Source organism: Arvicanthis niloticus, chromosome 1 (assembly GCF_011762505.2).
Source record: "Arvicanthis niloticus isolate mArvNil1 chromosome 1, mArvNil1.pat.X, whole genome shotgun sequence".
Classification (NCBI taxonomy): domain Eukaryota; kingdom Metazoa; phylum Chordata; class Mammalia; order Rodentia; family Muridae; genus Arvicanthis; species Arvicanthis niloticus.
In genome coordinates this window covers 113,722,066-113,743,188 of record NC_047658.1, presented here as the reverse complement: position 1 = coordinate 113,743,188, position 21,123 = coordinate 113,722,066, and the positions used below count along the sequence as shown (strand labels likewise).

The window sequence follows — 21,123 nt, the reverse complement described above, 5'->3', positions numbered from 1 at the left end:
CAGCCCATTCAAGAACGCCTGGGCCGCAGTGAGCAGACAATCGGACACTGTTTTATCAGAGCCATCGGCTCCAGCCTCCCATTGCGGGCGCCGAAAAGCTATGAGGTCCTGGGGGGAAAAAAGTATCCAAGTCTCTCATCATTGAAGGGTATCAGGACCGAAGACTTAGTGTGTGTTTGGGCAGGAGAGAAGAAGAAAGCATCCGCTCTGAGGAGGGTAGGTCCTCGCAGCCGAGCAGCGGATGTACTACTACTGCTGCGTACAGGGTGTCAGAGAGAGCGTTCAGCCTCTAGGTGGTGCATCCGCAGACTACAACTCCCAGAAGGCTTTGTAGCCTGCGTTGGCGGCGAATCCTCTCTCCCGGGTAAGGGAAGAGGTGTGTGTTCGGACCAAGTTCTCTCCAATCACCGCGGGATGTGGCGGACTGCGCTGCCGGAAGTTTCTGGAAGTAGGCCCGGGGGCTGACCCGAGCTTCCGTGTTGGTCGCGCGCCTTCTTGCGGCTAAGATGGCGGCGGAGCATCCCGAACCTCCCAAAGGAGAATTGCAGTTGCCACCGCCTCCACCTCCAGGCCACTATGGAGCCTGGGCTGCCCAGGAGCTTCAGGCCAAATTGGCAGAGATAGGAGCGCCTATCCAGGGTGAGGTGCTTGGGCGGTCAAGAGCGGGGCTGCGTGGGTTTGTGGAGAAGTGGAGCTTGGTTACCCGGGAGACCCACGGGCGGGGGGCGGAGACAGGCCTGTGGGACCTGACCTCGCCAAGTCGGCCTGCGCGGGGTGATGCTGACCCCCTGATTCTGTGCTTTATCCCATAGGGAGTCGCGAGGAGCTAGTAGAGCGGCTGCAGACCTACACCCGCCAGGTGAGTGCTGTGGCAGGTGTTCAGGGTAGGTCTAACTTTTCCTGGAGGCCTTTAAGACTCCTCATAGATGGGTCTTCGTTTCTTCTACTTTTTTGTTTGTTTGTTCTTTCGCGATAGGGTTTCTCTGTGTAGCCCTGGCTATTTTAGAACTCTCTGTACACCAGGCTGGCCTCAAACTTAGAGATCCATTGCGTTTGCCTTCCGAGTGCTTGGATAAAAGATGTGCTCCACCACGCCCGGCTGGGCCTTCTTTTTTGTGTACTTCAGTGTAGCAAACCAGCTCTTGACCATTTTGTCAATTCTTGCTTTTGCTTTATTGTAATTGCTTCTACTCCTTTTGCTTTTTTCCAGCCCCCATTTCTGGCAGGTGGGCACTGGGTAAATTTTGTTAAGTAAATAAATGGAAGAGAAGGTCATGTCATGGAATAGTTCCTTGTAGTCTGACCTAGAGTTCTCATTTTTCTTGTAGACTGGCATCGTGCTGAATCGACCAGTTTTGAGAGGAGAGGATGGGGACAAAGCCGCTCCTCCTCCTATGTCTGCTCAGGTAAGAGATTGTTTAGAGGATCTTTTCTGCTCAGGGTAGCTGTTCTGTGTGTTGTACTGGAGATAGAGCTAGCAGGTGGGATAGTAAGTTAAGGGTGAGGTCTAAGGAGACAAATCGGGACCTCTTCACTTCTCACTTAGGGCCGCTACTGTTTTAATTCCCAAAGTGTGCTCCTCCAAATTTGACTTATCATTCAAGATTCAACTAGAATATCTAGAAATCTTTCTTACTTGATCCTTTCTTTCCTAGCTGGAAGTGGTCATACGCTTTACTCTTAGCTACAGCTCCCAAAGTTATTCATTGAGACATTAAAGTATAATGCCCTGATTTGATTATATACTTGCTACATTTAGTAACCCACTGACAGCCTATGCCTTGAAACATTGGTTTCTATTCTTTAAAAAAACCTTATATATATATATATATATATATGAGTGTTTTGTCTGAATTTGCGCTTTGTCTGCACATCTATCTGTGCATCACGTGCATGCAGTGTTGCAAGAAGCCAGAGAAGAGTGTTGGATCATCCTGGGGCTAGAGTTAGAGAATTGTGAGCTTCCTCAGGGTGTTGGGAGTTAAGCCCTGATATGATAGAAGAGCAGCTCTTAACTGCTTGGCCATCTATCCATCCTTAGTTCCTATTTCTTTTAAGTCCTTTCTGAATCAAGTATTTGGTTTTCTTCTTCTAAAGTTGTGGCTTTGACCTGGAGTTTATTGGTGTGTGTGTGTATTTTGTGAAGTTTCTGTATGAATTTTAAAGGTGTCCTTGTGCCTCCTTAGATTTAAATGAAAAATGTATTATGTATGTTCCTGAGATTTTTTTCAGAGGAGCCAAAAGTTTTGATCAGTGTGCTAAAGTTAGCATCTCTTGATTCTTGTTTGGTGTATTTTTTTTAATCCTACATCATTAGACTTTGAATTCTTTTGCCTGGCTCTTTTGCTAGGTCTCCAGCAAATGCTTATAAATTGAATAAATACTTTCTAGTTCATAGCTATATTTTTTTCCCCCATAGTTGTCTGGGATTCCCATGCCACCACCACCTATGGGACTCCCCCCTCTACAGCCTCCTCCACCACCTCCACCACCTCCCCCAGGCCTTGGCCTTGGCTTTCCTATGGCTCATCCACCAAATCTGGGCCCCCCACCACCTCTTCGAGTGGGTGAGCCTGTGGCACTGTCAGAAGAAGAACGGCTGAAGCTGGCTCAGCAGCAGGCAGCTTTGTTGATGCAGCAAGAGGAACGTGCCAAGCAGGTAGGACAGGTGGAAACCTGTACCTGGGACACATTATGTTCCTGATGGGGAAATGGAGCCCTAGAAAGCTAGACCCTGAGGCCAAGCCTTTTAGAAAGGTCTTGATTGAAGACTAGAACATAGGTATAGGTTAGAAGAGACTCCCAAGAAGAAAGAATTTGGGCAGATTGGCCTGGGCCATATTGCTGCTGGTATGAGATTATTTTCTTTCTTTTTTTTTTTTTTTTTAAGTGGGGAAATAATTCGTTGAGGCAACATGAACTCTTGGGGTACTAGAGAGGGTAATACTTCTCTCTGACTTGACGTGATCAATCCAGAGATGCCATTTAACATCATTTAGTGTTCAAACCAAGATGCTTTCAAATTTGCCTTGGAGGCTACCTGATAACCAAGTAGGTTCTAGTGCTTCCATCTTTTTTGTGTGGTCTAGGAGTTAGCACACTATGTGTGGACCCTGCTTTTGGATGGCCTATAAACTAAAAATGATATATTTTTTTTTTGTTTTCAAATTTTGGAGGGTTGTCATTAAAAAAGAAAGAAAGATCAAACACTAAACCACGTATGTTGCAGAATTCCTATGATAAGAACATGTAATTTTGCTTTATTCATTGCAGAAAATACTAGTTTATGTGCATTATTTAGGTGGTTTGTGGAGAGTGCTGGCAAGTGGTCACTTGAGTTTAATTTAAAAATGATGGTACAGATGGAGGAATGATGTAAGGGATGTCTTTCCCATACCAGCGTTACCCAGTGGGTAGCTCAGGAATGTTAGAAAGTAAGCATTACTAGCTGGGTGGTGGGAGGAAATGCCTTTCATCCCAGCCCTTAGAAGGCAGAGGCAGTCAGATCTCTGTAGGTTCAAGGCCAGCCTGGTCTACAGAGCAAGTTCCAGGACAGTCAGAGCTACACAGAGAAATCCTGCAATAGAAAGAAAGGAAGGAAAGAAGGAAGGAAGGAAGGAAGGGAGGGAGGGAGGGAGGGAGGGAAAAAAGAAAGGAAAGAGGAAGGGAAGTAAACATCAAAAACAAGTGTGGAAACAGGAAGTACTAGTTTTGTCTAGGTCGTGGCCAATTTCTATAAGAAAATGTCTCATGGTTCTTTCTAAATAGTTTAATCTTTGTGATATAAAAACTCATTGAAAAGTAGGATTCGCCGGGTGGTGGTGGCGCACGCCTTTAATCCCAGCACTTGGGAGGCAGAGGCAGGCGGATTTCTGAGTTTGAGGCCAGCCTGGTCTACCGAGTGAGTTCCAGGACAGCCAAGGCTATACAGAGAAACCCTGTCTCGAAAAACCAAAAAAAAAAAAAAAAAAAAAAAAAAAAAAAAAAAAAAAACCAAAAAAACAAAAAAAGAAAGAAAAGTAGGATTCTCTTCCAGAAACTTCGAGGCTTTATCTTACTTGTTTTTAGGAATTTTCCATCATGATAAGAGGTTTCTAGTTTTATTAGTAACATGCAAACACAGGTGTGGAGGAGCTGACCACCTCAGTGTCCCTGGTTATTCTCCTTTGAAGGAACCCATTTGTCAGAGCTGTGTGCCAAATTCTTTTCAAACTGAGTCTGTACTTCCTTTTTGTAGGCAGCTGTGTTAATGGAGCAGGAACGGCAGCAGGAGATTGCCAAGATGGGCACTGCAGTCCCTCGGCCTCCTCAAGACATGGGGCAGCTGGGTGTCCGTACTCCTCTGGGGCCTCGAGGTAAGACTCTGGAGTGGAAGGGCAGAGCAAAGAAGTCATTCTTAAAATGTTTCCTTTATCTGTGCATGGTGGCACGTGCCTGTAATCCTGCTGCCAGTGTAGTGGCAGAGGGGAAAGGTCATCTTAGAGTGCACAGTAAATCAAAGATGGTCTGGGTTACCTGAAACCTTTTCTTAATTTTTTTTTTATTGTTGTTGTTTGTTTTTTATTTTTCAAGTGTAACCCTGGCTGTTCTGGAACTTACTCTGGCCAGATTGGCCTCGAACTCAGTAATTTACCTGCCTCTGCTTGCTGATTTCTGGGACTAAGGGCACACAGCACTATCTCTTGGCTTGAAAACCTATCTTAGAAAAACTAAAATGAAGCTGGGCATGGTGGTGACCTTTAGTCCCATAACTTGGGAGGCAGAAGGATCTCTGTGAATTCAAGGCCAGCCTGGCCTATCTATAAAGCAAGTTTCAGGACAGCCAGTGCTATTATACACTTGAAAATTTTTTTTTTTAAAGATCCAGGAGCTAGAGAGATGTCTCAGTGGTTAAGAACACTTATTGCTCTGCAAGAAGACACAAATTTGGTTCCCAGTGTCCATATTAGATGGCTCACAAGTGTGACTCCAGCCAGAGAGGGTCCAGCCCTTTCTTCTGGCTTCCAAGGCTTCTCACATATACATGCAGACACAGACACATAGGTATAATTTTTTAAAAAGGAAAACATCAGAGCTGGAGAGGTGGTTTAGTGGTTAAGAGTCCTAGCAGCAGATGCAACGGACGTGTATGTAGTTGGAATCCCTATACACATAAAATAATAGGCTTAGCAGGGCAGTGGTGGTGCATGTCTTTAATCCCAGAACTTGGGAAGCAGAGGCAGGTAGATCTCTTGAGTTGGAGGCCATCCTGGTCTACAGAGCCAGTTCCAGGATAGCCAGGGTTACATAGAGAAACCATGTCTTGGAAAACAAAAATAATAAGTTATTAAAGTCTTAAAACAAAAGTTTCTTGTCTGCTGGGTTTGAACTTAAAGCTGTGAGCGCACTGAGCCTGTGCTGGGTCATCTGGCTATATTCTCAGCTCTTCAGAAATTTTAAAATACAAAGAGCCCTCAGGATCTGTAGCTAAACACACTTTATATAACTAGGTGGAAGGTAAAACAAGCATGTTGTATTTGGGGCTGGAGAGATTTGTAGGTGGCTCTTGGAGAGCACCGAAGTTCAGTTTTTAGCATCCACATTTGGTGGCTTACCGCTGCTTGTGACTCCAGGAGATGTGCTGTCCTCTTCTGGACCCTGTAGGCACTGCAGTCCTGCATATTCTCACACATACACATAAATATAATTTTAAAAACATATTTAAAATGTTAACAGACTTCTTGTTATCCCCTAAGCTTCAACAGAACTACTTACATAGCATTTGCATTGTAGTGGGTATTAGAAATGACCTTAAAATACACAAAAGTATTTATAGATTCTCTGTAAGTCCTGTTTTCTATGAAGGCCTTGAGCATCCCAGTTCCAGTATTTGGGTGGTGTCCTGAACAAAGTCTCTATGGACCAAGGGATGAGTGAGTGTGTGTGTGTGTGTGTGTGTGAGTTACTGAGACTGGAGAGATGGCTCAGTGGTTAAGACATTTGCTGCTCTTGCAGAGCTCCTCATGACCAGTCATAGTCATCTGTATCCCGTTTCCTGGGGATCTGACTTCAGGGGCTACAATGGCCTCTTCTGACCAGGCATGCTTGTGGTGCACATATATCCATGAAGATAAAAAACCCATTCTATCCATAAAAAGTTACTTGCCGAGCTTGGTGATACACACCTTAAGGAGCCAGAGGCAGGTTGATCTCTGTGAGGTTGGGACCAACTTGATTTACAAAGCAAGTTCTAAGACAGCCTGAGCTACATGGTGAGGCCCTGTCTCCCAAACAAAAACCAAAACAAAAACCAAATGATTGCTTTTAAGAGTCAGCCATGGTGGTATATATCTGTAACTTGTAATCCTAGTAGTCAGGAGGCCGAAAAAGGATAATGAGTTTGGGCAACTTGAGCCTATCTCACCAAAACAAAAGAAGGGCTGGAGAGATGGCTTAGATGGTTAAAACACTTCCTACTCTTGCAGCGTGCCTAGGTTCAGTTCCTAGTACCTTCATGCTGGTTTATAAATAGTACCTACATTTTTAGGGGATCTGACCCCCTCTTTAGACCTGCAGGCACTAGGTATGCATGTGGTGTATATAAGTATGTAGAGACAAAGAGTCATACACATAAAATAAAAATTGAAAAAAAAAAAAAAGCAAAAGAAGAGGCTGGAGAAGATGTTTTATTGTTAAGAGCACCTGCTAGTCTTGCAAAGGAACTGAATTTGACTCTACCATGCACATCAGGTGGCTCATAACCAGTGGCAACTCCAACTTCAGGGGGTCTGACTTGCTATTATGGCTTCTGTGGCTACAACACACATGGATGGAATATGAGAGAAGAGAATAGGAAAATAATAAATATATGGCAGACCATGAATTTTCATATACGATGTATACTCCTGCAGCCAGCCTGTGAACCAAACCCAAACATTGACAGCAACCCAGAAGTACTCCTTGACCCTTTCATCACCTGTTGCTCTGCAGGGCACCCATCACCAAGGAGACAATTCTGACATTGGACTTCTTTTTTTCTTCACACAGTAGCTGCTCCTGTAGGCCCTGTGGTCCCCACACCTACTGTTTTGCCCATGGGGGCACCTGTTCCTCGCCCTCGGGGTCCCCCCCCACCTCCTGGAGATGAGAACAGAGAGGTGAGAGACTGCTGACTTCCTCAGCAGTCAGAGGTTGTGGTTTAGAGGGGGGCTGCCCTCAGGGAAGGATCTCAGGGAAATCTGTGAAGCAGGGCTGGGTTAAATTTTGGGTACAGGTAGGAGCTGCGCTTAGCTAAAGTGAGTTTTTAGGGTTAGGGACTTGAGACATTTTGGACAGAATTCTGAGGAATGTAGAACTTGGTGTGCTATATATGTCACCACCCAGCAGCCTTTCCAGTGTAAGAGCTGGGATTAAGAGGACAGCATTGGGCATCAGCCCTTCTGACTGGGTGTTTCTGGCAGATGGATGATCCTTCTGTGGGCCCCAAGATTCCCCAGGCTTTGGAAAAGATTCTGCAGCTGAAGGAGAGCCGTCAGGAAGAGATGAACTCTCAGCAGGGTGAGTGCTATTATATCCTGATGCTGCAACATAGGACTGAACCACAGTATTGTGCGGTGTGCAGAAGCCGTATCCTGACTCCCTTTTCCATCCCTGAGAAAACAGTGTAGAGAGCAGCCACTCTGTGGAGAAAACTTGGTGTGGCAGCATATTCTTGTAATCCGAGCCCTTGGGAGGATCAGAAGTTCAGAGGGATCCTTGGTTACATAGTGAGTTTGAGTCCAGCCTGGGGTGGTTACTGTTAGGAGAGTTGATTGCCATATTCTTCCCTAACAGAGGAAGAAGAAATGGAGACAGACACTCGCTCATCTCTGGGACAGTCAGCGTCAGAGACTGAGGAGGACACAGTGTCCATATCCAAAAAAGAGGTTTGTGATGAAGCTTGTCTGGGAGGATTATGCTGATTTCCATTCGAGCATCTTGGATATCTTTCAATTGTCACAAAGCCCTTTGAATTCGAAGTACTGTGGATATATTTACAACTGAAAAAGCTGGGACTCCTGGATGCACAGCAACACTGACATCTGCCCACTTGGATGAAGTAGTAAGGGCAGGCATGGGATGCAGATTCTCTGACTTAGGTAGTTTTCCTGTCTTGATAGAAAAACCGGAAGCGTCGGAACCGAAAGAAGAAGAAAAAGCCACAGCGGGTGCGGGCAGCCTCATCAGAGAGCTCTGGGGACCGAGAGAAAGACTCAGCTCGGTCCCGAGGCTCTGACTCCCCCGCTGCTGATGTGGAGATTGAATATGTGACTGAAGAGCCTGAGATCTATGAGCCCAACTTCATCTTCTTCAAGAGGATTTTTGAGGCTTTCAAGGTACAAAGGGTGGTGTGCTCTGAGTGGCCAAGCTTGAGGATTGTGGGATGGGTTGAGATCAGCCTGGGGGACATTGTTTGGATGCAGGAGTCAGAAATGGAGGTGCGTCAAGAAAGGAATTTCCACATGGTCTGTCTTCTTAGCTAACTGATGATGTGAAGAAGGAAAAAGAGAAGGAGCCAGAGAAGCTTGACAAGATGGAGAACTCTGCAGTCCCCAAGAAGAAGGGCTTTGAGGAGGAGCACAAGGACAGTGACGATGACAGCAGTGATGATGAGCAGGTCAGGCTCCCTCAGTGGGAGAGAGGTGCAGGGCACAGGTAGTTGAAGTGTTCCATGGTAAAGGGCTTTCACGCTTATGCACTGACATGGCTGGGCAGTTTGGATTCCAACTGATGGCCACCTAAGAGGTTGTTGTTCTCTTTTAGGAGAAGAAGCCAGAAGCCCCTAAGCTGTCCAAGAAGAAGTTGCGTCGAATGAACCGTTTTACTGTGGCGGAACTCAAGCAGGTTAGCCCAGAGCTGGCTGGGACTCAGCCCCACCTAGTTTGTTAGATATTTTATAAGGTGGGCTTGGTATAGGGGTCATTTGAGAAAGAGTACACAACTTTAACCAAGAGGTGGGCTTTTTACAAACATACTGCTCTGTACTTTTCAGCTGGTGGCTCGACCTGATGTTGTGGAGATGCATGACGTGACAGCACAGGACCCTAAGCTCTTGGTTCACCTCAAGGCCACCCGGAACTCTGTCCCTGTGCCACGCCACTGGTGTTTTAAGCGCAAGTACCTTCAAGGCAAACGGGGCATTGAGAAGCCGCCCTTTGAGCTGCCAGACTTCATTAAACGCACAGGCATCCAGGAGATGCGAGAGGCCTTGCAGGAGAAGGTGAGGCAAGACTGGGGTACAACCTGAGTTTGGCTCCCCACACTCGTTGTAGCAGCCTGGTTTAGAACTGGACTGCCCACTTGGTACAAGTCTAATTAGCCTTTTTCCAGTTTAGAAGTCAGCACTGTGTGATGATGACCTTGGGTCTGTTTATAGTGTCACTCCTTTGTCATGTTGAGGTTTCTGGTCCTGAATAGCAGTTTTTTTTCTTCTCTTTTTGCCCAACTGCTGTTTTTTTGATGCACTTGTAGCTAGAGGCACAAATGATGCTTGTCTTATTTAGGGTTGCTAATTCTGTGATGAAACACCATGACCAAAAGCAGCTTGAAGAGGAAAGAGTTTACTCACAGTGCCATTATAGCAGTTCATCATCAGAAGCAGTAGTGCAAGCTAGAGCCTGGAGGCAGGAGCTGTGGCAAGGCCATGGAGGAGTGCTACTTACTGGCTTGTTCCTCATGGCTTGCTCAGCCTGCTTCCTGAGAGAACCCAGGATCACCAGCCCAGGGACGGTACCACCCATAATGATTAGGCCTTTCCTATCAATCACTAATTAAGAAAATACACTACAGCAGCAGCTCTCAACCTGCAGGTTGAGGCCTCTTTTTTGGGCATTGAACCACACTTTCACAGGGTCGCCTAAGACCTTTGGAAAACACAAATATTTACATTATGATTTATAACAGTAGCAAAATTATAATTATGAAGTAGCAACAAAATAATTTTATGGCTGGGGGTCACCACAACATGAAGAATAGTTTTAGAGGGTGGCAGTGTTAGGAAGGTTGTGTTCTGTCAGATCTTATGCAGGCATTTTCTTCATTCCCTCCTCTTGGATGACTTTAGCTTGTGTTAAGTTGACATACAACTATCTAGTACATACAGTGTGTGCATAAATCTTTAAGTCTTAAATGTTTAAAATAAATGGGTTGAGTACTAGTTGTCTGTGATTAAAACAAATTAAATGAGAAGTGCCTTACATTGATCCTACAGTTCTCCAGTCCTATCTCTATTCAGTTTCTGATTTATTTATTGTCATGTATGTGTGTGGCTTGCCTATGTTCATGTTCATTGTGTACATGCACACCTGGTGCCTACAGAGGTCACAGGAGGGTCTCAGAAACCTCTGGATCTGGGGTTAGGAATTATGATGCCCCCATGTCTGTGCTGGAAGCTGAAATTACTACCAGCAAGTGCTTTTAAACCAGTGAGATGGCACTCCAGCCCTGATTCAGTCCTATCCTGATCACATAGTTTAAAAAAGGGAGTTACTGACGCAGAAAGCTGATACTGTATTCATATTCTGTATGTTTGGCATAGGTTGTGTTATTTGAATTTTCGGTGCTGGTGTTGAGCTCAGAAACTTTGTGGTGCTAAGCTGCCTTTTCAGAGTGAGATAAATAAGGTTCCCTTGAATTGGAGCCAGATTCTCTAATACCCAGTAATTCGTCTGTTCTGCCATTTTTACAGGAAGAACAAAAGACCATGAAGTCAAAAATGAGAGAGAAGGTTCGGCCGAAGATGGGGAAGATTGATATTGACTACCAGAAGCTACACGATGCCTTCTTCAAGTGGCAGACCAAGCCAAAGCTCACCATCCATGGGGACCTTTACTATGAGGTTCGGGAAGCAGGCTGGAGGAGGGAGGGGTCAAGGCTGAGTCTTTGTTTTTGTTTCTTTGGTTTTTGAGACAGGGTTTCCCTGTGTAGCCCTGGCTGTCCTGGAACTCACTCTGTAGACCAGGCTGGCCTCGAACTCAGAAATCTGCCTGCCTCTGCCTCCCAAGTGCTGGGATTAAAGGTGTGCGCTACCACTGCCCGGCTGAGGCTGAGTCTTCCTGTTGACTTTAGTTAGAATCCATTTCAAAGCTGGTACAGTGATCCCCAGCCTTAAAATCGTTCATTCATTCCTGTTATTCATTGAAACAGGATGTGTTGGGTTATTGTTTGTTTTTCTCCAAACAAGTTTTTTTTTTCCCCCTGAAAAAAGCTATAGCCCAAGCATTTGAAGTGATGTTTGGTGGGTGGCTTAGGGACAAGATGGCCAAGTGGCAGTTGTTACTCAGAAACATTTTGTTTTAAGTGGGAGAAATAGTTTCCCCTGATCTTTGAAATGTTAATCACCATGGCATCAAATGATGTTTGTGGGAGAAGGAGGTTGCTGGTCATCCTGTCTAGTGACCTCACTACACGGGAGATAGCAGGTGCTGTATTCGGCCTGTTTCTCACAGTGCATTAGCCACAAGAGAGTCTGGCCCTCTTCCTTTTCTTATTCTACTCAGCATCTAAGTGGGAGCCAGACAGCCCTCAAGGGACTTTGTATCTGATAGAGATTAGGACCTCTTGTCTGTTCTCATGTCCTCATGCCACTGAGCTCTCAGTATGTCTGGAAGCCCTGATAAAGCGAGCTGTGCTTTTTCTTTAGGGGAAGGAGTTTGAGACGAGGCTGAAGGAGAAGAAGCCTGGAGATTTATCTGATGAGCTAAGGATATCCTTAGGGATGCCAGTAGGACCTGTAAGTGTTGGCTAAGCGGCTTGGAAAGCTGGAGAGAGAGGCTGAGAGTATGAACAGAAAGGAAAGGTAGGGGAGGGGAAGGTAGGTAATATCCTGTTCTGTTCTTCCTACAGAATGCCCACAAAGTTCCTCCTCCGTGGCTGATTGCCATGCAGCGATATGGGCCACCCCCATCCTACCCAAACCTGAAAATTCCTGGACTGAATTCACCTATCCCTGAGGTGAGCAGTGAGCTTGTTTTCCTTCTTGGCTCTCTCTCTCTTTCTCTTTCTCTCTTTTTTTTTTTTTTTTTTTGTCTTTTTGTATGTGTGTGTTTTGTTTTTTAAGACAGGGTTTCTCTGTGTAGCCTTAGCTGTCCTAGAAATCTCTCTCATAGACCAGGCTGATACTGAACTCTGAGGTGTACCTGCCAGTGCTCTGATGAAAGACACACTGGTCAGCTTCTGGTCTTTTGTTTGTTTGTTTGCTTGCTTTTGTTTTTGTTTGTTTGTTTGTTTTTGAGATGGTTTCTCTGTATATTCCTGGCTGTCCTTGAACTCACTCTGTAGACCAGGCTGTCTTTACACTCACAGAGATCTCTCTACTTCTGCCTCCCAAGTGATAGGATTAAAAGCCTATGTCCCCCATTACCCAGCTGTTTTTTTGTTTTGTTTTAATAGAGGATGATTTTGTTTCTTCTTTGTCTAGATCTATATCTTTTTTCCAGTTCTCTCTCTGTTGCATACACAGGGATGTGTGGGTGCGTATGTGTATGTGTTGCATGCACAGGATGTGTGGGTGCATGTGTGTATGTGTTGCATGCACAGGATGTGTGGACATGTGTTCTGTGAAGTCCAGAGCAGAATATGGAGTGATGGACTGTCTTCCTCTATGGTTCTCTTTTTGTGTCTATGGTGTTTTGCCTACATCTGTGTGCCTGGTACCTACAGAGTGCCGGAAAGGTGTCAGATTTCCTGTGAGTGGAGCTGTGATAGGAGCTGCCATGTGGTGCTGGGAACTGGACCTGGCTCTGCTGCAGGAGCATGTGCCTTTAACTTCTGAGGCATCTTTTCATCCTGAGTAGTTTTTATTTAAAAAAAAAAAAACTGCCATGGGACCACTGAGATAGTTTAGTGGGTAAAAGTGCTTACCACCAAGTCTGTTCATTTGAATTTGATTCCCAGGACCCACATGGCAAAGGAGTGTCAATTCATTGTAATTAAAAAAAAAAAAAAAAAAAAAAAAAAAAAAGGAAAAACAATGTAAATTCTAAGGGCAGGTGGTAGGGCCAACAAACAGTTAAAAATAAAAAACCCAGCAAAAGCCAAAACAACAACATACTTAGGATAAAACATTCAGTCATGATTGCCAAATACTGGGCTGATTAAATGGCTCAAGCAGGTCAAGGAGCTGTGGCCAAGCCTGAGAACTAAGTTCAGTCACATAGTGAGGCAAAAAACTGACTCTCAAAAGTTGTTCTCTGACTTCTGCACACATGGCACGCGTACACACACACACATTTACACACATTCATCATTTTTACACCATACAAAAAAGGAGAACAGGTTATTCACAAAATTTTATTTTGAGACAGGGTCTCACTACGTAGTCCTGGCTGGCCTTGCACTCATTATATATATAGATCAGGCTACTTTTGAGCTCATGAAATCTGCTTGCTTCTGCCTCCCGAGTACTAGAATTAGCTACAGTTTTATTACTCAAGAGTTACTAAATTTTATTTTTGGTGAATGTGTTCCTAAGTAGGTATCTGATATATACATGGATAGATTAAAAAAAGTTTCATCTCAAGAGTGGCATTACATTTTTTTTTTTAAAAATAAACCTAACTGAAAAGTACTGGTAGACAAGTTATTACAGTGAAAATAGTATTGTCAAACTTAATTTCTATTACATGAAATAGATGCTAACCAACTAATTTTCCAAATTTAGGAAGAAGTGGGAAGAATAAATTAGAGTCCTGATTTTTTTTTAAAGAATTTGTTTTGGATTTTGGCAGCTCACACTATATGCTAGAGGAGAGAGCGCTCGATCCCTTGTGTATATGCTTGAGCATCTGGCTCCTGTGCACGTGGAGGCCAGCCAGAGGTGAACACTTAAGTGTGTTCAGTTATTTTCCCCCTTACTTCCTCTGGGTCTCACCCATTCAGTTAGACTGGCCAGTAAGCTCCAGGAATCTGCGTGCCTCTGACTTTCCAGGACCGGAGTCACAGACCTGGGTCCACATGTTTGCTTAGCAAGCACTGTACAGATTAAACCATCTCCTTAGCCTCTAATTTTTGTTTTGTTCTTAATGTTCTGCAGTCTTAGTTTCCAGTCTCCGGGTGGAGTGTAGCTTTTTTCTAGGGCTTCAGTCTTTTCTAGAATTTGTGAGAACTCATTCATGTTTCCTTTCTTGCAGAGCTGTTCCTTTGGATACCATGCTGGTGGCTGGGGCAAACCCCCAGTAGATGAGACTGGGAAGCCACTTTATGGGGACGTGTTTGGAACCAATGCTGCTGAGTTTCAGGTATGGGTAGACTGCTTACTTTGATTTTACCCAGTGCTAAAAAGTTGAGTAAAAGTTGGACTAAAGCTTCATTGTCAGGGAGTGAGTGTGGTGATGCTCCAGTCTGAAATGGGGCCTGTGTTTTTGAGGTGTGGTGCTGCTTTCCCTCAGAAGCATATTTGTTTACTCTTCCATCTCCTCAGTGAACAACAGGATGAGGTGATAGACTGCAATAAGTACTTGTATAAGGAATGAGGAATTTCTTTTAGACCAAAACTGAAGAAGAAGAAATTGATCGGACCCCCTGGGGAGAACTGGAGCCATCTGATGAAGAGTCCTCGGAAGAAGAGGAAGAGGAGGAAAGCGATGAAGACAAGCCAGATGAGACCGGGTTTATCACACCTGCAGACAGGTAGTGATAAAGAGCCTGCCTCCTCCAAAGCAGCCTGTGTGTGTGGGGACTGCTTCTTTACAACAGAGCTTTTCTTTCTTTCTGCATAGTGGCCTCATCACTCCTGGAGGATTCTCGTCTGTGCCAGCTGGAATGGAAACCCCTGAACTCATTGAGCTGAGGAAGAAGAAGATTGAAGAGGCGATGGATGGGTGAGAGAAGTCGTCAGGCAGGGATGGAAGGGCCTTTACTTCAGATGGTTTTCTGGGTTGGTTGGCTGACTTTAATTCTGTTTTTCTGTATCTCCCATCCCCTTTTAAAAATTTTATTTATTTATCTTACGTGTATGAGTGCTCTGTCTGCATGTACACCTGCATGCTAGAAGAGGGCATCAGAACTCATCTCCAGCCCCCTCTTTATTCCTTTCTTAATAGTTATTCAACACCAACTTTGTGCTAGTGGGAAATCAGCAGGGTAGATTGCTGAGGTGTACAAATGATCAGAATAAAGTAATTGGGGGGTCTGGCTAGCAGTGATGGAGCAGAGGAAACCTAAGTAGTTGGTTTGAGAACACTGAATGGCAGAGAAGTTCATGGAAGGCCTCATTGAAGCGGTGGCATTGAACTAAGTATCAGGAAAGAATCAGCCATCAGTGGTCTGCAGTCAGCAGAGATAGAAACACAGGTCCCAAGGTAGGCTTTGCATTGTCACAGAATATATGGCTCTATTTTAGGTGAGAACATAGGATTGACCCCTTTTCTAGTTTGCTTTCTATTTCTGTGATAAATATTATGACTAAAGAAACTTGGGGAAAAAAGAATTTATTTGGTTAACAGCTTACAGTCCATTATGAAGACAAGGCAGGAACCTGGAGGCAGGGACTGAAGCTTGCTCAATCTGCTTTTATATACAACCCAAGATCACCTGCCCAGGGGTGACACCGTCCTCAGTGGGCTTGGCCCCACTACATCAAACATTAATCAAGAAATATTCCGTAGGCGTGACCACAGGCCAGTTCTGTGGGGACATTTTCCAACCAAAGTTCTTCCAGTATGACTCTAGTTTGTGTCAAGGTGACAGGAAATCAACCTACACACCCCTTATCATGAAATAACTTTCTTGTCCTTTGTATAATTTGTATATATGCACATGTGTACAAGGTACATATGTAATACACTGGTCTAGGGGCCAGAAGTTGCTATCAAGTGTCTTCCATTGTTTTCAATATTATTTTTTTTTAAATAGGATCTCACTGAACCTTGCTAAGGCTAGATAGCCAGAAACCCCAGGGATCTTTCTTTCTTCTCTCTCTTTCTTTCTTTTTCTCCTTCTTTCTCTCCTTTCTTTCTTTTTCTCCTTCTTTCTCTCCCTTCCTTCCTTCCTTCCTTCCTTCCTTCCTTCCTTTTTTCTTTCTTTCTCTTTTTTCTTTCTTTTTATAAAGGCAATTTTTTTAAAAGACATATTTTATGTATATGAGTACACTGTTGCTCTCCTCGGACACACCAGTAGAGGGCATCTGATCCCATTACAGATGGTTGTGAGCCACCATGTAGTTGCTGGGAATTGAACTCAGAACCTTTGGAAGAGCAGTCAGTACTCTTAACCGCTGAGTCATCTCTCCAGCCCTTCTATTTCTGATTACCCAGCCCTGGGATTACAGCTGTGCATTTCTGTGCCCACTTTTTATGTAGATCTTGGGTATCAACGTTGGGGCCCTGGGTTTCCCAGCAGTTTAGTGACTTATTCATCTTTTCAGCCCCAGATTTTGTAATATTTAAAGGTCTTCATTTTTGAGTAGTTTTGGCTATGTAGAGTATTCTAGGTTGATAGTTGGTTTTTCCCCTTCAGTCCTTCTAAGATGTTCCAGTGTTTTCTTCATTTCCAATAAGAAACCAGTTGTCATTTTACCTTTGTTCTTTGGTACATAAGAAGTGATTTTCTTTTGTTGGTTTGTTGTTTGTTTGTTTTGAGACAGGGTTTCTCTGTGTAGCCTTTGGCTGTCTTGGAACTCACTCTGTAGACCAGGCTGGCCTCAAACTCACAGAGATCTGTCTGCCTCTGCCTCATGAATGCTGGGATTGAAGTCGTGAGCCATTCTTGCCTGGTTTGGTATTTTTCTGATCTCTCTCTCTCTCTCTCTCTCTCTCTCTCTCTCTCTCTCTCTCTCTCTCTCTCTCTCTCACTGTTTTTCTGACGCACTCCTTCTGTGTGTGTGTGTAAGTGTAAATGCGTACACCAGAGTCTTTATCTCTTGATTGCCCTCTTTTAGAGATTGGATCTCTCATCAAACCTGTGACTTGCTCTTATCTCCACTGGCTTGGTGCTGTGGTTAAAAACACATTTTGTCTGCAGATCCAAACTCAGGACCCCATGCTTTCACAGCAAGCATATTACCTACGGACCCATCTCCCAGGCCCTGTGATAATATTCTATCTATTTGCTTTTACCAGTTCTAGGTTGAACTGCCATCTACCACCTAAGGGCTAGGATTACAAGTGTAGGCCACTACCAGCTTTCTGGGTTGATTTTGATTGTTTTTGTTACTATGGATTGTAACCCTCCTCACCCCTTTCCAAGGTGGGGGTCTTACTTACTGTGTTGCCCTGGCTGGTCTTTGAATTCACAGGGCTCCACTTGTCCCTTCCTCCCAAATCCTGGGATAAAAGCCATGTGCTGCTATAACTTCTATAACTGGCCTTTTTCTTTTTAATTTTATAAGTATTCTGCTGCATATATATCCATATGCCAGAAGAGGGCATCAGATCCCTTTATAGATGGTTTTGAGTCACCATGTGGTTGCTGGGAATTGAACTCAGGACCTCTGGAAGAGTAGGCAGTGCTCTTAATGGCTGAGCCATCACACACACACACACACACACACACACACACACACACACACACATACGTTTTTTGAGACAGGATCTCTCTATGTAACTACAGCTGGCCTTGAACTCATGGTTCTCCTATCACAGCTTTTTAAATCCTGGGATTAAATATAGATGTGCATCACTATGCCTTGATATGTGCCTGATAGTTTCTGATCGGCAGTTTAGCTTTGTGAAAGTTACTGGATTAGAACATTTTGTATTCTTTCCCATCTTCACCTTTGATTACTATATGGTTGTTTGGAAACAGTTTGATACTCTGAAACTTCATTTTTTGGTTTTCTTAGTAGGACTGAAATAGTCCTCCTCACTAGGAGGCAATGCTCAGGAGATTTCTGTGTGCTCAACTCAAGCCCTGTGAATTTGGAGGGTTTTCCATTTGATTAGTGGGAATTGGCACTATTTTGTATCCTGACTGAGCCGTGGGCACTGTTCATTGCTCATCCTTCGAGGAACTCTTTGGCATTGGTAATATTCTCACATACATGTTTCCTTAGACTCTTCTCCCTCAATGCTTGAAGGAGCTCTTAAGTGCTCTCTGTGTCCTGTAGTCTCTGACAGCATTGAACTCCTTAGGTTTTGACCCTTATTCTCTCAACTCACAGAATTCTCTCAGCTCTGTATGGGTCTCCTTTGGTCTGTGATCTGGCATCAAGAATTACCTCACTGGGTAGTGGTGGCTCACACCATTAATCTCAACACTTGGTAGACAGAGATAGGAGAATCTATGAATTTGAGGCCAGCTTGGTCTACAGAGTGAGTTTCAGGACAGCCAGGGCTACACAGAGAAACCCTGTCTTGAAAAACAAAAACAAAAACAAGTTACCTCTTTTATAGGAAGAGTTGGAGTGCACACGGTCTGCGGTGGTAGTAATGGGCTCGTCACTTGACATTGGGTATGCTAGTCTAAGCATGATTAAAATCAGTGGCTGGAGGCCCTTCATCTTTGGGAGGCTGGAGCATTAGAGTTTTAGGCACTACCTCTGAGAAAGTCTATTTTATTCATTTATTTTTACTCTTTGGTGTTTTTTGAAACCACCTTCCTATATAGCCTTGCCTGTCCTGGAATTCAGTGTGTAGCTTAGGCTGGCCTCTTCTTCACAATCTGCCTGTTTTAGCCTTTGAAGTGCTGATGTTAAAGGTGTACAGCACCAGACCTGACTTCTATCTTTTTAAAAAACAATTGTTTGTGTGTGTGTGTGTGTGTGTGTGTGTGTGTGTGTGTGTGTGTGTGTGCGTGTGCGCGCGCGCGTGTGCCAGTGTGCCACAGCAAGTGTTTAGAGGTCCGAGGACAACTTGGTGAAATTGGTTTTCTCTTTTCTTCTTTATGTGGGTTCCAGGGATGGGACTCATCTCAACAACAGGTTTGCACAGCAAGTATTTTTTAATTGGCTGTGCTATTTTGCTGGCTTTCACCTGTTCTTTTTGACAGATTCTCTGTAGGAAAGCTTTCTATGAAACTTCAGCCTCTTTGTCCACTAAACTTTCCTTATGAGTCTTGGTTCTGATTCCCTAATTTGGTTCAAAAGATCCCTTAGCTTAGTCTCTGTACCCCTTACAGCTTCTGTCCTGTGGGATCAATACTGACCCCACTCCACATCCCTAACCCAACTTTTCTCATAGGCCTCCTTCAATGGGCAGATCCTTCAGCTGTAGATACGTTGGGATTCCCTTAGAATTCAAATGTCACTTATGTTTCTTTTGACTCAGGAGACCTTTTTGTCCCTTATTGGGTTTTACTTTCTTGCCCTTTGCAGAAGTGAGACACCTCAGTTGTTCACTGTATTGCCAGAGAAGAGAACAGCCACTGTTGGAGGAGCCATGATGGGATCAACCCACATTTATGACATGTCCACGGTAAGCATTTGGAGGACATTATTTTGTAACAGAGATGGAGCCAGTGTTTCTGAGAGTCTTTGAGATGACAAAGTTCTGATTTTTTCAGGTTATGAGCCGGAAGGGCCCAGCCCCTGAGTTGCAAGGTGTGGAAGTAGCGCTGGCACCTGAGGAATTGGAGTTGGACCCCATGGCCATGACCCAGAAGTATGAGGAGCATGTTCGGGAGCAGCAGGCACAAGTAGAGAAAGAAGACTTCAGTGATATGGTGGCTGAGCATGCTGCTAAACAGAAGGTGGGAGAAGGAACCTAAGAGTGCAGCTTAGGAGTAGGGGCTGTCCTTTGTGGTGCAGTGAGGGAGAGGGTGGACGCAGTGCATGCTTCCTATCTTCTTTGAGCCTGAAGATCTTAGAAATCCTCCATTGGCTGCAGTCTCTTAAGTTCAGTGACACTGGGGCTCAGGGAGAGGAAGAAAGTCATTCGGATCTGAGGGAGAAGAATGTAGTTTCATGCTTTTTTACCTTAATTTTTATGTCCATGTCAGGCTGCCTCCTGTTTAGGGGTTGTTTAACCTATTGTAACTTCTCTCTCTTTCTTCTACAGCAAAAGAAACGGAAAGCTCAGCCCCAGGACAGTCGCGGGGGCAGCAAGAAATACAAGGAATTCAAGTTTTAGATCTTTCTCACATAACTGGCCTTCCTTTAGGCCCTTTGTATGTCTGGGCTTTCTATGTGGGTCCCTAAAGCTAGTTCTGTACTCCCTAGGCTTGTCACTTCCTGTTCTTATTTTAGACTTGTTTTGTAAATAAAGCTGTTTCCCAAGGAAGGATGAATACAGACACTCTTGCAACTCTCTTTTTTAGCTTCTGCAACAGCATATACTTCTTGCCTATAATCACAGACTGCCCCATAGAACTATGGGACTGTAGTTACTGAACTGAACTTGTGGATAATTCACTATCCCCTACCCCGCTCATGTGTGAAGGCTTTGAGGAAAGTACTTTTAGGTCTGGTCTGACCTTACTGCTTTGTCCATGGGGAATAAAAATAGCCAGCTTAGCACCCTGGCTAGACTGGGAAGTAACTGTAGGCTAGGGAAGTAGGCCAGGTCAGACCTGCCTTATTGACCTTGTGGCAGAAAGGTCTGTTTCTTACCTATTGGAGAACATCTGTATCTAAATAAAATCAGAATTGTTCCAGAGTCCCGGCTAACTATTTGGATTCATTAGTGTGTGTGTGTATGTGGGTGGATGGGTGTGTATGTGGGTGTAGGGTTTGAAGGGCTTGTTTTGTCTTCTTCCCTGAGTTCTGAGTTTTTTGAAAAACTAGACTAGGTTGGAGCACAGGATTCCATGACATTTGCTCAAGTACTGGGGAGAAGATGTGGGTGTAGGAAACTGCAAGAGCTCTAGGTAGGGTGGGGGTGTGTGGGGACGGCAGCTGATCAGGCCTTGAGAGAAATAGAATTTTAGAAATGAAGAAAGCACTGAGGCACTCTGGGACTTTTGTAAAGAAGGCTGTGTCGGGGGCGCTGTACCAAGAAAGGCTGATGGATTAAGCCAACTTTAGCTCAACTGGCTCCTGCCTACCCTCAAGCAGGAACTTAAGCTCCCGAGGTGGTGAGGTGGTGGCCGACTCCTGGATCTCTACCTACTGCTCCTTTTGCAGAAGTGGGCGAAATACCACATAAGGGGTCGCCACAGCAAGCTGTCCGATTTCCACGCAACACCTGACCAGGCCCGGGTCAGCCTCCACTACGTGTTCTTTAGATCCCAGGG

The 21,123-nt window shown here is 44.6% G+C and overlaps 1 protein-coding gene across 2 annotated transcripts; it reads left to right on the top strand.

Moving 5' to 3' along the window:
- The first annotated feature begins 411 nt into the window (after positions 1–411).
- On the top strand, positions 412–20,546 carry Sf3b2 (splicing factor 3b subunit 2). 2 transcript variants are annotated; one of them, XM_034503217.2, is made up of 21 exons: positions 412–639; positions 813–859; positions 1,329–1,406; positions 2,420–2,659; positions 4,238–4,355; positions 7,027–7,136; positions 7,440–7,536; positions 7,813–7,904; positions 8,139–8,354; positions 8,498–8,635; positions 8,782–8,862; positions 9,011–9,238; positions 10,706–10,855; positions 11,660–11,749; positions 11,863–11,970; positions 14,148–14,255; positions 14,504–14,646; positions 14,736–14,837; positions 19,268–19,367; positions 19,456–19,641; positions 19,950–20,546. In XM_034503217.2, exons 1-21 carry the CDS (start codon positions 507–509, stop codon positions 20,019–20,021), a joined length of 2,637 nt encoding a protein of 878 aa, XP_034359108.1. In that variant the 5' UTR covers positions 412–506; the 3' UTR covers positions 20,022–20,546. The 2 variants fall into 2 exon arrangements, with proteins under 2 accessions (XP_034359108.1, XP_034359115.1); XM_034503224.2 differs by having other exon boundaries at positions 467–639; positions 7,030–7,136.
- The last annotated feature ends 577 nt before the right edge of the window (positions 20,547–21,123 follow it).